Source organism: Antedon bifida, chromosome 6, assembly GCF_963402885.1.
Source record: "Antedon bifida chromosome 6, ecAntBifi1.1, whole genome shotgun sequence".
NCBI classification, from domain to species: Eukaryota; Metazoa; Echinodermata; class Crinoidea; order Comatulida; family Antedonidae; genus Antedon; species Antedon bifida.
In genome coordinates, this window is record NC_136231.1 from 15,923,927 (window position 1) to 15,942,216 (window position 18,290).

Consider the following 18,290-nt stretch of genomic DNA (forward strand, 5'->3'; position numbering starts at 1 on the left):
ACAGATGATCAAATCCGGCCAAATCCATGAGCATACTCCAAGGCAATCATCAACTTCTGCCTCAACTTTTCTTTGCTTTCATAAATTGGTAATGTAAGTGCCAAATCCAAGCTAGGTTACTGTGCTTGTGTTCACTGAAGGGTGTCAAGTGAACAGGTGACCAACCATATGGGTTATGCTAATGAGGGCATAGCTTGCTTGGGCTGTGGCTGCCAGTTGGATAGTTAGGCTTGTTGGGTAAGGACCTAGCAAGCACAAAAGGCTTACTTAGAAGCCTATAGAAGTGGTAGATGTACCAAGGCTTACTTAGAAGCCTATAGAAGTGGTAGATGTACCAAGGCTTACTTAGAAGCCTATAGAAGTGGTAGATGTACCAAGGCTTACTTAGAAGCCTAAGCTGGCCTAGCTATAGAAGTGGTAGATGTACCAAGGCTTACTTAGAAGCCTAAAGCTGTAGTACGGTAGTAATTGATATAGTGTATAGCTATAGCTGCACATGTTATCCAGGCATATCTTTGGTAAGCAATTGAGACTTATCTTATTATTATTATAGTTGTAATTATTTTGAACCAAGAATTATTTATATTGTACTGTTTTATCTATGACTTATTTAGATACTTATGTAAGGTCTATTATTATTGTATAGAATTATTTATGTTGTACTGTATGATAGATACTGTATATATTATTTTGTAATCATTATTTATTTGTTATAGTAAATCGGATCAAGTTGGAGAACAATTAAATTCCGCATTTGCAAGAAACTTGTTTGTGCAGTTATAAAATTTACAAAGTTATATCCACGATGGCTGAAGCTGCTTCAGAGAAATCTGTTAGAGTAAAACGTAAGACCGAGAAGGGTGCAGAGTATGAAAAGGAACGAAAGCTGAAAGGAATCAAAGAGTTGTGGCGTCGTGTTAAATTTGTGTCAGAAGCGTTGAAAGCTTCTTTGAATAAGGAAGTTACAAGAGAAAATCTGATTAAGGTGCATCAAGATTGGTTAATGGTGTATGGTGAATTTATGTTCCTTCATGATGAAATTTGTGGCTTGCTGAACGAGGAAGAGAAAATAATGTATAATGAATGGTTTGAAGACAAAGATGTGTGGTTGGCAAACTTAAAAGCTAAAGTAGAGGATTGGTTTGCGGTGCTTGAGGTAGAGCAGTCTGCGGCGGTAAATTCTCATCGCTCCGCAAGCAGGAAATCAACTAACAGTTCAAAATCTTCTAAGCGATCACTAAGTGCTTTTGTGATGCAAGAAGAGCAAAAACATGCAGAGTTGCTAGCCAGGCAGAGGAGTCTCACAGAAAAGCAGAGAATTCAACAGGAAGAGTTCAAACTGAAACAGGAAGAGTTCAAACTCAAACAGTTAAAAGAAGAAAACGCTTTAAAAGAAGAGATAGACGTCGCCGAAGCAAGATTGAATGTTGCAAGGGATTTCGCAAGCGGAAGGGGTTCTGGTAGCCACAAAAGTACGTCATCAATGGAAGGGTTTCTAGATAGTGCATACCGACGAAATGTGTTATCGCTTGGTCCAGCGGATCCTGCTACTATTCCTGTATTAGATTTAGACCCATTGGATCCTGTTGTAGTCCCTGTTGTTCCTGGTGATGTAACACAAGCCTTTGCTCCAGCCGATCATGTTACAATTCCTGTGCTAACGTCAGTTGCTCCTGTGGTAGTACCTGCTGTTCCCGTAAATGTACTGGCAACCCAAAACTTTGCTCAAGCAGATCCTGCTCCTACTACAATTCCTAACTTAGCTTCGAACACAGTGACTCCTGTGGTAGTTCCTGTTACGCAAAGCCATCTGTTTCCGCAAAACCGGCAGGGTTGTCAGGATTCTTTTTCTTCTAATAGAAATGTTGGTTATACTGATATGAACGAGGTGATAAGGACTATGCGGAAGCCACAAATGGAAATTAAGAAATTTGCAGGTGAATCCTTGGAATTCAAACGTTTTATAAGACAATTTAAGTCTAGAGTGGAACAGTTTTGTTCAGCAGATGAGAAATCCAATTGCTTCCGGAGAAGATGGAAACAAGCTCAATATTTGGCTGATCGTTTCTGGGAGAGATGGAAAAGTGAATATCTTTCGCTGTTACAAAGAAGACAAAAGTGGTTATCTCCAAAACAAGGATGGGTTTGTTCGGCAAGTAAAGGTAAAGACACATGCAAGTATCCTGACAAGGCCTGTGAGTAAACTATGTTTGCTGTTGGAGAATGATGATCCGGAAAAGTAAATCCGAGGCGTTACCTATATTATTCTGAATTGAACAAAACAAAAGAAGGAAACACAGAAAACTTAAGAAACTTTAAATGAACTTTATATTTAACTTTATTTTTGTCGCTACTTATATACATTGTTGTTTAACATTATAGTCAATAAGTTGATGGATAATTTGTGTTATATGCCTGGATTTTACACTTTCATTGTATTTGTATGTAGAATTGTGCAATGCGCAATTGTGGGTGGGTATGTAAGTGCCAAATCCAAGCTAGGTTACTGTGCTTGTGTTCACTGAAGGGTGTCAAGTGAACAGGTGACCAACCATATGGGTTATGCTAATGAGGGCATAGCTTGCTTGGGCTGTGGCTGCCAGTTGGATAGTTAGGCTTGTTGGGTAAGGACCTAGCAAGCACAAAAGGCTTACTTAGAAGCCTATAGAAGTGGTAGATGTACCAAGGCTTACTTAGAAGCCTATAGAAGTGGTAGATGTACCAAGGCTTACTTAGAAGCCTATAGAAGTGGTAGATGTACCAAGGCTTACTTAGAAGCCTATAGAAGTGGTAGATGTACCAAGGCTTACTTAGAAGCCTAAGCTGGCCTAGCTATAGAAGTGGTAGATGTACCAAGGCTTACTTAGAAGCCTAAAGCTGTAGTACGGTAGTAATTGATATAGTGTATAGCTATAGCTGCACATGTTATCCAGGCATATCTTTGGTAAGCAATTGAGACTTATCTTATTATTATTATAGTTGTAATTATTTTGAACCAAGAATTATTTATATTGTACTGTTTTATCTATGACTTATTTAGATACTTATGTAAGGTCTATTATTATTGTATAGAATTATTTATGTTGTACTGTATGATAGATACTGTATATATTATTTTGTAATCATTATTTATTTGTTATAGTAAATCGGATCAAGTTGGAGAACAATTAAATTCCGCATTTGCAAGAAACTTGTTTGTGCAGTTATAAAATTTACAAAGTTATATCCACGATGGCTGAAGCTGCTTCAGAGAAATCTGTTAGAGTAAAACGTAAGACCGAGAAGGGTGCAGAGTATGAAAAGGAACGAAAGCTGAAAGGAATCAAAGAGTTGTGGCGTCGTGTTAAATTTGTGTCAGAAGCGTTGAAAGCTTCTTTGAATAAGGAAGTTATAGGTAAAGTTAAGTAATTATAACAAGTTTGAGCAGAGGGTAAGAAGTCTGTACTTCCAAATACTGATTGGAAAATCACCTTCAACTGAGCCATTCCTTGCACTGGGATCCGATCACTACCTGTCAAGAATTCTATATATAATAAAGAGAAAAATAAATACAATGCAATTGATACAACCGATATACTTAATTTTATCATACGTAAACTCACTAGAAATCGTAACTTCAATAATAAGACCAATAAATCTTTAAATTTATCACACTGTACTTGCCTAGGAATTTCTTCCTTTCTTCTTCTGTGAGTTCATGATGAAAAACTTCCCAAAAGTACTTGATAGTTTTATGCTCTTTGTTATAAATGCCTCTGTATTCCACCAACTGTAAATAAACAGTATAAGGCTAGCATTTTGTGAAATGAACAGAATTGTGGAAGCATTCAGTTGTATCAAAATAAAAAACTATTAATATACAATTTATAACAATGTGTTAGTTCAACTAATTAAAACAAAAGAGTAAGATGAAAACAAGTTGTATATTGGATCTCACAGCCTTAGCCTACAAGATACAGAAATCAAATGCCTGAATAATTAGTACAAAAAAAAATGTTGACTGTACATACACTTTCAAATTCTTCCCAATCATAGATTTCATTGCCAACAACCAATGACATAAGCTCTTCTGGATGAAACATCTGTAGTATTGGTCCTCCGCAAACCTGATGGAACCCCTCTGCAAAAGCACTATACTGCTCTTTAATTGACTCGTTAAACATGCAATTAACATACAGGTCTACAAACTCCTGCCTAAAATATAAATTAGACATCATTTGGTGAATTGAGAGAATGTAAGGAACTCTTTTAAAAATATTCTACTGCAGTAACTACATTGTGTTTACTCTATTTTGGGAAGCATGCAGAAACTTCTACAACTAAAGTCATACAATCAGTTTTAAAAATGTAGTTACTACAGTAGACTAATTTTGACATGATGAAATTGATATAATACAATAAGTTAATTATATTGGTGCATTATCAGAATATTATGTTCAAATGTTTGGGATGTATTACATATTTTCGTAAAATAATTTACTTTAATGATCATCTCGTATTTGTATCTTTCTTTTGTGATGTTATAGTCAGCATTTTTTAAACCAATTTTATTACCTTTGTTTTACCTACCTTATTACTATGGAATTTTTTTCTTATTTGTAAATTGTTATATTTAACAAGCAAAGCAAATGTTATGCTATGTGTTGGACCAAATAAATTAAATGTTTTGACAAAGTACTAATTATTAAACGAACATATTGTCATAAGTGACAGGAATGTCCTTTCCTCCTTCCTTTAGGTCAATGATATCTGTGTGAAACTCTGATGAAAACTGAAAAGGGTAGTCAAACACATCTTGAAGATCGTAATCATCATAATCCAAGATATCTTTCAGGCCAGAAGCCATTGTTGGTTCCAATTGGCTCATGTCTGATAGAAACACAGGTCTGGAGAAAATAATAACCATGTTTTAGACACTAATATAGGCAACAAACAACATTTTCAAAATGTTTACAAAAAGCTGAACATGCATAAGCGCCATTAAATATCATCAATACTGAATGACACATGATACAAAACCAACCAATCAAATGGCAAAGATTATTATAAAATAAAATAGTATAATGCATGATCACTTACTTATTGAGAAGTTTCTTGTAGAGTGCCAAGGGAAATGGAAGTTCCACAATAACTTGGTTGTAGATTGCTAATCCACACAGTATTCCAACCATTTCAAACATTGACTTGTCCTCATACTGATAAAAGCAAATACAAACAACTTATATTATTAGAAAGTACTAACTATTGTGTTAATAGTTTTTCTCTAAAACATGTTACCTGTGTATACATATTACTTTTTAATGGCATTAAAGTAGCATTACTTTTAAAACAAGATACAGATTGTTTCAGTGTGGAATATTAGTGTAGACATATTTTTATTAGTGTTATCAGTATCTGAAGCTTTACCTGTGCATTGAACCAAATTCTTCCTGTTTTGCTTAATACCGTAAACATCCCAAATTTCGGATCAAGAATTTCTTTGAACATCAGCAGAAAGAACTCCTAAAAGTTGAATAACAGATATGAACGACTATTTAATCTTGAGATGACCATTTTCAAGGTAAGTACTGACATAAAATAACTTCTTAATGAAGTCAAATGTTCGAAAATCTACAAATTTGTTCACAATAGATCAATGAAGTTGTACATAATGTATTTCTAAAGATTTTACTTACACAGAGGTAAGGTCATATTAGAACTTACAACATTTAAGTAATTTCTAGCACAATTCCATTTTCTAGGATTGATGTGAATAATTTAGTAGCCTACCTATTCATCTCAAAAACAAAGAATTTAACTAAATAATAACACAGATATAAATAAAATTATAGTAAGTAAATGGCACGCGAGCGAAGCGAGCTCGGAAATCACCCCTATTTGGGGCAAATCGTTGAACCTAAATTTGTTTTAATTGTCAATAACTAATTATCTAACTCAATTTAATTAGCAAACAGGGTTACATCAAGTGGTTAAAATCAGTACCAAAAGTACGAACCAACTTTATTTACCATCGAGTAAACATTCTAGAAGTAACACGCAATTTACCAAATTTTGCCCTTACGTAAATTTATATATAGATTACACACTACCTTACAAGGTCCACCATCATCAATTCCTGGTTCATCTTTAAACTGAACCTTCAATGGTATCTTTAAGTCTTTTTTAGGTACTCTTCTTAACTGTTTCAGAGCACTTTCAACAATGTTCTCTCTGTCAATTGTAATGTGCAAGATTCGTATGCCCTGAAATACAGGATTCATACGCATACTGAAGATCGGATGGAATATAAGCAGTTGAAACATTTGTAACTGCATTTCTTCAGTAATAGGCCTACTAGCAACCTGTAATCAAATATTAAAATTGAAAATCGTTAAAAAACATGTGGAAACCTTAAATCACCTCGAATTGAGATCATGTGGTGTCCTATTTTATTCTTTTTGGCAGATAACAAATGGCTCATTGTACATGTGACTGTAAAATGCCATTCATCTGCATACTACAGTGTATCACTATTAATCTTAAACTCGCCACCAACACTGGTGTGACACCCAATGAATTGAGTGTCACACTTACTTTATATCAATGAAGCCAGAGGAAAAGTTAAACTGTTTTTGTTACACTAGGAAGTTTTACAATAGAAATTTGTTTACGTAATTTTATACTACATCAAACATGTACTTCCATGCATAGGCATTTTACCTGTTTTTGTTTCAAATTGTCTATTATAATAGAAGTAATCTTCACATCATTCTCCAGAATAAATGGATAATCAATCAAGTTTAAACGTGACGTCTATAATTAAAATGCAACAATAACAGAACAATTATAATGTAAGAAACAAGACTACTGTATTATACAGTGATAAACATGCATTATACAATCAAATTAAAATCAAATCAATATTACTCAAATACAGAAGTAAATGCGAAAATTGTCTTTATATACAAAGAAACACTATTGACAAATGGCAAAACAAACAATATTTAAGAGTTAGGCCTAAATCACAAAATTACTATACAGAAATCTTAAATCTAACTCTATATTATATAAACTATTGCTGTTACAAGTTATTAACTAACCAACTGGTTTATATTCAACCACTCTACTAGATTTCTAGACTTGGGAATATAGAATGCTGCATAAGGAACTATATCATCCATTTCTTCATTTATCTACAAAAAGATAAATACAGAAGTTAGCTACTTTTTTCATAAAAGAAAAAGATAATAAATAATAACTGAATTAATTCTGAATTTTTAAAATGTTGTATTTATACAGTTTCTTCCAACTGTAATTAACTTACTGAGTACACACACATCAATTTGGTTCCCTCTGGCAAAGAGGATCTATGGTTTATATTGTCTGCTCTGCTTAATCATATATTTCTACTCGATTTATTCATTCAATCAATCTATTGTTTTTACCTTAGAAAGTTTCTTGAGCATATCTAAGGCAATTTTTAAGTTAGTTTCTTCGCTAAACATCAATGGGGGAGAATATATTTGCCTCATTATTAAATGTACGACCACATTTTTGAAAATTGTTATAAGATGCTCAAAGCTTGGAGGGGAGTAATTTCCTATCCAGGTATCTACAACAATCAAACAAAATAATATTGTTAACATAATGCTACATAACATAACATAATTCTTTTAAATTTTAATTCCTCCTATTTCAAAGAAAACAGAACACAATAGTTCATAATTAAACGACATGAAAGATCTCATTTATTAACTTATAGAATTTTAATTTTATTTAAATTAATAAATAGGCTAACACTAACATTGGAATAAAGTACTTTTAAAAAAAATCTTTAAAAAATAGTTTTAATATTATAAACACAAAATACGTACCAATGACTTTTGACATTTCAGGTGAAAGATTACACAATGCTTTAGCAACAGCCAAGATAGATTCAAGGTAAGATTCTGGGTAATGCATTGTGGGACATTCCAATAGAATCAGGTAGACACGAAGTGCTTCAACATCAAGTGGTGATGTCAAAAGTGTTGGGCACAGTTGACTGCCTATTCCGTGATCAATCTAGAAAGAAAGTTTCTGGAAGTTATTTTGAATACTGTTTTTTTTATTTTGTATATCACAGACGGTTATAACTATAGAGTAATAATAAAACATGGACTCCATAACTAATTACAACACCAGTTGTTTTATGTTCTCATAAAATGTTAACACAGTGAATCATGGACGAGCCCTGTTGTAACACTATGAGGGTGCTAACTACATGTTAACTTATTCAATTATCACTTAATAATAAGTCAAATCAACTATTAACAGTTAAGAGACACACTTTGACATACATAAAGTATGATTGGGGAGGGGCTTCGGTTCTCAACTGCTGTATTCAAACACTGACCAAATTGACAAGGACTGTGAGTGAATGATTAGGACTAGCTGGACAAATCTTATAATTCTCAAATATTATTGGACAAGACATATCCAATCATATTTTTATTGAAAACAAAATTTACAGATACTAGTCAAAAAATAAAGTAACTTAAAAGAAAAAGCTAACCTTTCTTAGAATGTTTTGTTTTTCTGACACTGTTTTAAAAACATTTTTTGCTCTATCAAGATCAAGTCCAGGGCTATCTTCACTACATAACTGATCACTACTAAATTGTAATAAAAGACGGTTACTTTAGCTTTTAGGTGTACATTTACATTACTATACAATCAACAATTATGGTGGTAACTAGAAATATAAAATGTATTTCTATACTTTGTGCTGTTTTGAAGGCCTTTACACATTGAATGTTTGCAACATTAACAAATGTACACATCTTCTTTAATATTTTGGGTTTTTTAGGTTCACAACAAATCATTTTCATACCTTGCAAAAGAACTATTCCAACATTCTGTTGATGAAAATGATTTCTGAATAGTTAGAATTAGCTCTTTTGGAATATCACTATATCCTGGTAAGTCTTTGAATTGTTCTATTACATCTTCTAGATGGTGGATCATTTCAGACGGCCTACTTTGTGACTGGAAAATAAAATAATACAGGTTATCAATATCATTATTCTAATGGAAAAACAGTACAGAACAAGACAAATTTGGTTCCTTCTACCTACACATACAGTATGTGAATGCTGGTTGTGAAAGTGATTCAACCAATCACATTTATTTATTTCAACAATATTTTACGAGGGTCGTCCATCCAGCCAAAGCTGATCATTAGGGATCCTCACAGAAATACATCATGACAAGACAGAAACATGTAACAATAAAAATAAAATTAAAATAAATATAATTTATAAAGATAACATAAAGCACAATTTAGAATCAAAAATTAAATAAATAAAATTAAATTGGCCCTCTCAGAAGAAAAGATAGGAAAAAGGAATATATAGGATATGGACATGATGATGTCATGTTATTACTATATTGGGCATATCACTACCATAATTGGGAACATCACACTTTTTTGTCAAACTAATTTGATAGTGTGGACCGAGCTTTATAATCATTCAATCAAATCACTTGATCTGCAGACTAGAGAACCATCATTAAGAAACAAATAATAGCAAGTTCATTTTTTGATTACTTTGTTATGCTACAAATAAACATCCACTATTGAATCTTTGGGAAGCAAATAGCAAAACAAGATATACAATTCTTTGTACTAGTATCTTTGGAAAGTTCTGGGTAACATTGTCACATACATCTTTTTCACACACTCTATCATAGTAACTGTTTTTAAGGTCAGGTTAGGAATCCATTCCCTACTATACTATTTATATGCCATTTGCCTAAATATACAACTGAGAGAGCAAAGAAAACTATGAACTCAACATTGTATAACAAAGTGACTAACACGTATTTGACATACCACAGATCCATTTGTTACTAAATAGCAAGTATTGAGTCCACCACAATAAACATTGCTGATGTTAACAGTATCAGGTGAGCCAGTGGCATCAGTAATACATCTGGACAAAGAATCATATACAAACATAGAGCTGTCATCATCATTGGACACCGCAGAGTGAGGATCATGCATTGATGTTGGACCAAATACATACAATTTATCCCCAGTCAATATCACAGAGTGTCGTCTGAAATAGTTAAAAAGAAATATTAGTGACAACATTATGTGCACATTCACTGTCCTGGTGGAAAGAAATCAAATCAATATTAATATTTGTATTCATGCACAAAATTGTTGTTGTTAATATTTCTTTTTAACTATTTCATATCACTATAATACTCACACAAGAAGCAAATGTACCAGACATACAAAAGTTTAGGAGGGAAATAGAAAAGATGAGAAGATAAGGTAAAAAGGAGAAACACACATTTGCCTAGTTCAAGTGCTATGCAGATTTAAACAAAATAAATTAAATGAAAGTTACCCTGTACAAAGTAATTTTTTGTCCTCTTCTTTGTTTATCTCCGCTATTTTTTCATTCCAAGTTTGATTTAAATCCTTGGCTAGTCTTACAACTTCCCCATTCTAAATAATAATAATTAATACTATAAATTTAACTAACTAAATACTACTAACCTGTATTATTATGTTATCATAATTCATTCAAAATATACTATATATCCAATTCAGAGAAATTTTAGTTTCAGTTTCAGTTTGATATAAAAATGATTAAACTTTATTTATAGAAAAGTATACCTTTGAAAGAAAAATTGAAAAGTTGTGTCCACAAGAAATGCTGGTCATTTGTGTCAGGAAATCCAATTTGTGTGGCACTGTGGAAGCTGAAACTAAGAAGAATTTGGTTATAATAAAGGGACATCTACGGAACCTAACAAAGTGGTCCCTTAACAGGGTGTTCCTTGAATTGGCGATAGTGTTAAAATGTTATATAGTAGACTAATGCTAAGACTAATGATTACATCACAAAACGCAGATTTGACTGAAATTGTAATGTAAAAGTTGAACATAAACCAGAGAAATTAAACTCTTGTGTACTTACTAAAATTGTATTCATGGCGAAGCTCCTTGATTATGAATAAAAACAAAAAAATGTATATTTATTTTAATACATAAATTTAATCTCATATAATTTAATTATAAGCAAATAAAAATAAAAATCAGAAACAAATATCAAGCTAATATAAACATGACATAAAGGCTGTGTTTCCGCAGCAAAAATAAAATTATCAAACAACCAGATGCCCAATCACATCGCAACAATTTGTCCTTCAGGTCAAAGGTTAGAAATTATCGCATTTATCCGATAATTACTGATTTGAATGAGAGATAATTATTAATCATTAATTCACAATGCGTTGTGTACAAATTTCAATGTGGTTTGTGTGATACAAACTATGTCGGTTACACTTGCCGACACCTTTACAAACGCATTAATGAACATAACAAAAGTATTAAAGGCGATCACCTAAAACAACATGGCATAACTGGTGATATCTCAGAATACTTTTTTCAGAGTCTTATCTAAATGTAACAATAAGTTTGATTGCCTAATTAAGGAGATGTTATGGATCAAAGAGATAAAACCTACAATCAAAGCTAAATTGTTTATCTAACTCAGTAGGAGGAGCTAATTATTACTTAATTAGCCCTCAATTAGCATTTCCTGTCACCAACTTTGGTGCTTAGTGCACATAATTATTATTGTTTTGTATTCACTTGATCTTGAAAATGGTTCTATGATGGTACCGAAACGTCGATCTCTCTTTATGTCATTAAATTTTATATTGAAATTATATAGTAAACGTCTTTTAATTCGTAAGATAATTATTGGTTAATTCTTATCAGCTAATTATCGATTAATTTTTGTCTGCGGAACACGAGAATGATGATAAAAGGTAAAATATTATCTGATTTTCTAGATAAGAGGAGGGTTAGATTCAGTTTTATTTAGGAGTGAGTATGATTAATGGTATGTGAGTAAACATACATTAGCACCTAGAGGGTTAGGTATGTGTCAATATTATGTAAATGTGGTGCAGGTGATGTTTAGTAGGCCTCTGTAGTAAATTGTACAGTGAGTTAGTAACTCATGCAATTTGTTTTTATTGTGATAAGTATCGAAAAGTTTTTTCAAGATCTTTGCTTTACTAACAAACCCGAGTGCTTTGTGCTGAGTTGATCTCAATCAGAGTAGGGTTGGATACCTGGATGATTTGAATTTTTGGAACGTTAAATCTGCTGCCCATGTATTATGAACTCAATAAATTACCTGATAGACATGTATCATGTGTGTACCAGGCCAATGAGAACAAACAAGAAAAATAAATAATGGATTACCTCAAATGATTTATTCTTATGTTCAGGCATTGCTGATACAGCCTGTAAGCGTGTTTCTATCAATTTTGAAAAACCATCCACTAAAACCGTATCTTTCTCTATTCTTACAGCCTGAAGTTATAAAAAGAGAGTTTATCTATGTGGTTGTTCGGCACAATGTTTTAAATTATTAATTATTATATTATTAGTATATCATATTATAGTCCAGTTCTTTAATTTGTAGGTTCTCACTTAAAATCAGATCAACTTGTCACTGTCATGGTAACACAAAATCAAGACAACCAAGCTCAATCCTTAATTGTGTTAATGTATACAGTAGTTTGTCTTTATATTTAAATGCCATGCATGGAAAATCATATCAGATAACGTACCTCAAAAGCAGGGAGTGTTGATTTCTTGTTAGTGGTGTTAATGTAAGCCATGCAACCTATATATCAATATACAAAACAGCCTCTGAAAGGTCTTTACAAGCTATTTTTTGCAGATAATCAATTTAATAATAATTACAATTATTAAGTAATCAATGCATTTACATCTAATAAAAATAATTACTTACTTTTTTCATCATATTCTCCGAGTTGATTAGAATTGTTGCATCCCCAACCAAAAACATTGCCATTGAATGTTAAGACAAGGGAATGGTTGCCACCACATGATATTTGTTGGTTAGGTAACCCAGCCAAGCAGGAGACATGTGTAGGGGTGGAACAATGGTCTTGAGTAGTGCTATAGCCTAGCTGCCAGTAACTGTTATCACCCCATGTATATAGTTTACCACCTTCACAAAAAAAGTTAAAAGTTAAATCTCTCTGGTACTGTATAGGAAACCAGGGCAGGTAAAATGTAGTTTAACAACTTGTTGTTGGTCATTTTGATATCCTATGTGTACCCTATGTTTATTGATTAGTCTTTTTTTTATTATTGAATGTTGCTGTATATATTACTTTTTGCAAGAGCCAAGGTGTGTTTAGATCCACAGGCCACTTGGATAATGATTTCTTTGGATAAAGACTTTATGACTCTGAAAAATAAAAACAAACATAAATAAGTTTTTTAAGAAAGTCGGAAAGTATTTCAAAATATCAAATTTATTTTAAAATTGTTGCATTACTTTGGTGTTGTTCTCTTCAAATGTACTTCACCATGACCACATTGACCTTCAGAATCACGACCCCAGCTCATAATTTGACCTTTGTCACTTATGACAATGTTGTGTGCATCCCCACAGGCGGCTTGTACAATGACAAATGTATCCAGGGAAGAAATATGCTCTGCAAAAAAAGATGACAAAACTATACTTTAGGGGCATTTGGCGTCAAGGGTGCAAGTACCACATGTTCCAACCATTCTGATTTTTTAATTAAAACGCATCAAACAATAATCTTAACCTTCCGAAATTGTGTTGATTTAATAACAGATTTGCACAATTTTAATTTGCACAAGAAAGTTGTAGATAAATGCGATACCTTTGCGTAATTTGAGAAAAAAGCGTAGCATAAGCATAACGTTATATTTTGATGCTTTTTATATTTTAAAAACAAACCTGGAGTAGACTTTTCCTCATTTTCACATGTGTAAACTGTTCCATCAGTCAGAACAAAGACAGTTTGGTGATTGCCGCATGCTATTTGTTGAATGGAACGATTATTCAATATTTGCAACTCTTTGACGACTGGACTAGCAGCAGCATTCTGGTAATCATGTTTAACAGGATTCAAGGAGAACACTCTTGATGATGTCATTCTCTAAGATTCAAACATCTAGAATGTCAAGTTTCATGGAGCTATAATGGAAGGAAATTAGCTATTGGCACATTTAACTAGGCCTATATGCAATTTATTATTGCCAAAGCCGGTAATAGTGGCAATATCCATATTATTCTATACAAACAACAAAACGAATAAATAATCATAGAGTGAAGAAGTATACAATTACTATATATGTTTGGTCCCAGTCCAGGTCTATCAACTTACACTCGTCTAGCTTTCATCGACAAGGCTATTCTAAGAAATGACTCACCATAAACACTGCCAGAGTAAAAAACTCCCTACCTACCTTACTATAGCCAGTATACTATCTAGGCTTGATAGTACTGTAGCTTTATCTTTCAATATAAGACCAATTTTTACCCGTTTCACATGAATTACAACTATGCTTAGTTCATTCGTGATCACAGCATACAATATACCTTGTGTAGTTTATCATTCTGAATAGTTTTATAAATTATTTGAAGTACGATTGGAAATTCCATCTTCCTTTGGGAATTTCCAAGAGTGTTTTTTAATGTTAACATTCTGAAGAGGGCGCTGTATACATTATTATTATTTGGAAACAGAAACTTATTGGTTTATTACTATTGGCTTATTTCAATTCATATACAGTATATATATATATTGGTCTAATTCATATGAAAATAAAATCAGATTGCTGCATAACATTATTTTATAAGAAAAACGTAGAACATAAGAACACAAGCTGAAATAAATATTATTATTATTATTCACACAAACAAATCACGAGAAAACCAGTTATATATTCCATGGTTATAAAAAAGAAATATTCCTTACAAAAAACTTGTTGACGTAACAGGTTTAATTATTGTTCTTTCTTTATTAAATGATGCTTTTTTAAATTGATATTCTATTTAATAATTTAAGAAATAATGATTACTTTATTATCAATATTTTAGTTTTCAGTAGTACCGTAAACATTTTGTATAATATTACATATTATGATTGGATTCAGTTTTCTTTCTGTAGTTGATTAGATTATCAATCAATTAATTAAATCTGCAATCAACCAATTAACCTTTATTTCAGAACAAGTCCATGGCCTACTGATGTACAAAAAAAATAATCTTATAAAAAACTATAGTACTGTACTGATATTCCGTGAGACGTCGTTACTCCCTAAAGTCGTAGTACAGCCGCCGACAAACGTAATCATCAATCAAACAATTCTTCATCTACAAACCAGAAATGTTTCCCTGATACTACCATTCGCCAAAACTATTTACCATAGAGGAAGGATTTGACTATTATTCAATGATAAATGCCTACGTTGTCTGTATACATATGATGGGCTCTTGAATAACGCGGCGCAAAAAGTATAGACTGAATAAATTCAGATAAACTACAGTGGCCAACATTAAATATATCTTTGATAATTTCAATTTCTAGTTATTATTAACTTTGACAGGTGAAACAGTGACCACACAGTGATATTTATTATTATGGAAATTAATTAATTTATAAATAGTGAAGATGATGAGGTCAGTGATATTCTGGAAATCAATAAATTACTTTATAAATTTTGAAGATGAAGAAATCCGTCAGAACAAAAAAACAAAGTCAGCCCCCACTGAGATTCGAACCCAGAATGGTATGGTTTAATAGGTCCATAGTTAAATATGATAATATACAGAGTTATTCAGTTCAAGCACAGACCTATACATTAGATAGGATTTAATTTATAGGTCCATGGTTCAACAGCTGACCCCTAATAAATGTTTAATTTTACTTTTTTTTTTCTCTTTCGTGGGGTTAGCCCACTTTTATTCATTATTCCATTCCATGACAAAGATATACAAAGACTACATATTTAAAAAAGGTGTTTATAACATATATGTACAATAATATGGTTAAAAGAGATATCTTTTTAAAACATAACATAATTGGATATCTGTTAAAACCTAACATAATTGGTTATATTGGCACATACCCTCCTATAAAATTGGCTAACATATTGAAGAGTTGTTTTTTTTCTCTATATTTCTTTCCTTCTTTTTCATATTTCTGTTTTATAGTAAAATACAATAAGTGTATTAAAAAAAGTTACTTCAGTATTCTTTTTAATTTTTCTCAATATAGAAGAAAGAAAAAGAAAGAAAGAGAAAAGAAAAAATGAATTTTCATTTCGATTTTATGAAATGTGATTCATTAATTTATCTTTTACTTTAGCCCATTTAATGTGAGCTTTATTTACATTACAAGCATATTGGTTAGCTAATAAGTTTCTGAATTCTGCTCGGAACAAGCTCCAAATCATTGTTGATCTGTTTGTATACTTTTCTGAAGATTTGATATATTTGGATTTGTAAATACAGAAGGTTAACAATGAGATTAATTCATTTACATTTTTACTTTTTGTTCCAGTAACTATTTCTATCCAGTTATTAACTGTTTCGTTAAGTGTATAGCAGTTCCATGCAAGTTGAACACTTTTACACTTTAATAGCATGTGTTTGTCTGCTTCTGGTTCAGTTCGACAGTAGTCGCATAACTAATTTTACTATTTATATACTTTTTCACAGGGTTAACGATACTGACACTACTGTATATATACAATTTATAATTTTATCCTAACGACAGTGATGTAATATGGTTAAATTATTATTATATTATTATATAGTTTATACCATCAGTAAGTAAATTAACTTGTATTTCAACCACTTTGAAATAATAAAATTCTCGATCATTGGGGAATTTGGAAAATCTGACATGGCATACTAATTTTTTTTTTAAATGCTCTTTCACACTTTGCTAAAACCACTGTTAAGGAAGTCTGATCAAACCCGTCCAAATCCATGAGCATACTCCAAGGCAATCATCAACTTCTGCCTCAATTTTTCTTTGCTTTTATACATTGGTAAGTTAAAGTAATTATAACAAGTTTGAGCAGCTGGTAAGAAGTCTGTACTTCCAAATACTGGTTGGAATATCACCTTCAACTGAGACATTCCTTGCACTGGGATCCGATCACTACCTGTCAAGAATTCTATATATAATAAAGAGAAAAAGAAATAAAATTACAAATGATATTTTTAATTTGTTTACCTCGAGGTAAACTCAATAGAAATTGTTACTTCAATTAGGTAATGTTAATTTCATATCTTTGAACCTCTCACAGTATGAATACTTGCCTAGAAATGTCTTCTTTTCTTTTAGTGTGAGTTCATAGAAAACTTCCCAAAAGTACTTGATAGTTTTATGCTCTTTGCTATAAAGGCCTTTGTATTCCACCAACTGTAAAGAAATAAATTTGTGAATTAAAATTTCTGTGTAAATTTTTTTTATTAATTGACTCCAAAAGCGCTTATTGCACAATGCTTCTAATCGCTTCACATTATTAGTCAGTCTTTTTTTTTTATCAAACACGTATGGAAACATACTCCCATAATGCAGCTAGTAATCAGCGCAAAGTTGTGTCTTGATTTAACCGGGTTCCCATTTATACACCTGGGTGGAGAGAGGCAAACGTAAGTAAAGGATACAAGCAATGCAGCGAGAGTTGGATTCGAACCTCGATCTCACAATCAGTAGTCCAACGTCTAACACACTGCGCCACACGCCCTAATTAATGAAATATACTCTTTTCACATCTGCATAAATTTGTGACATAGTTTGATCTCCTGACATTTTCATACCTTAAGAAATCTCAGGGAGAACGTGTACTGTGGTTGGACGCTATTTGATTACTATGATTGGTCATAGGGCAATTACACAGAATATCTCAGAACAAAAAAACAGGCCTCTCATCAGTGTGAAATCCACAAAATTGTCTTCACTGTGCAAACCAGGTTACAATTTGTTACAAGTTGTTTTTTTGCAGATGTGAAAAGGGTATAAAGACTGTACATACACTTTCAAATTCTTCCCAATCATAGATTTCATTGCCAACAACCAATGACATAAGCTCTTCTGGATGAAACATCTGTAGTATTGGTCCTCCACAGACCTGATGGAACCCTTCTGCAAAAGCACTATACTGCTCTTTTATCGACTCATTAAACATGCAATTAACATACAGGTCTACAAACTCCTGCCTAATATAAAGTATAAATCAGATATCATTGGTAAATTGAGAGAAGTAAATTGATATGTTAATATTTTATTGGTGAATATTATAAATATAATATATTAAATTGCTTGGAAGGCATTGTAATTTTGTCCAATAATTTGTTTCAAAACCTCTGATATTAAACTCACTTATTCTCATAAGTGACAAGAATATCCTCTCCTCCTTCCTTCAGATCAATAGT

The 18,290-nt window shown here is 32.2% G+C and overlaps 2 protein-coding genes across 2 annotated transcripts; one reads left to right on the forward strand and one right to left on the reverse strand.

Annotated features, from left to right (window-relative positions):
* The first annotated feature begins 154 nt into the window (after window positions 1-154).
* Window positions 155-2,652, forward strand: LOC144845378 (uncharacterized). Its single transcript, XM_078702664.1, has 2 exons — window positions 155-518; window positions 717-2,652. The coding sequence occupies exon 2, from the start codon at window positions 806-808 to the stop codon at window positions 2,201-2,203; it is 1,398 nt and encodes a 465-aa protein (XP_078558790.1). The 5' UTR covers window positions 155-518; window positions 717-805; the 3' UTR covers window positions 2,204-2,652.
* Window positions 2,653-3,207: 555 nt separating this feature from the next.
* On the reverse strand, window positions 3,208-14,017 carry LOC144845365 (putative E3 ubiquitin-protein ligase HERC3). Its single transcript, XM_078702641.1, has 23 exons — window positions 13,794-14,017; window positions 13,362-13,521; window positions 13,195-13,271; window positions 12,807-13,028; window positions 12,622-12,677; window positions 12,251-12,361; window positions 10,953-10,977; window positions 10,649-10,740; window positions 10,377-10,477; window positions 9,854-10,079; window positions 8,852-9,006; window positions 8,534-8,633; window positions 7,854-8,043; window positions 7,425-7,591; window positions 7,080-7,172; window positions 6,700-6,792; window positions 6,090-6,341; window positions 5,407-5,502; window positions 5,080-5,195; window positions 4,695-4,886; window positions 4,011-4,194; window positions 3,664-3,769; window positions 3,208-3,523 (listed from the first exon to the last, which is right to left on the reverse strand). Exons 1-23 carry the CDS (start codon window positions 13,990-13,992, stop codon window positions 3,213-3,215), a joined length of 3,324 nt encoding a protein of 1,107 aa, XP_078558767.1. The 5' UTR covers window positions 13,993-14,017; the 3' UTR covers window positions 3,208-3,212.
* Window positions 14,018-18,290: the final 4,273 nt, after the last annotated feature.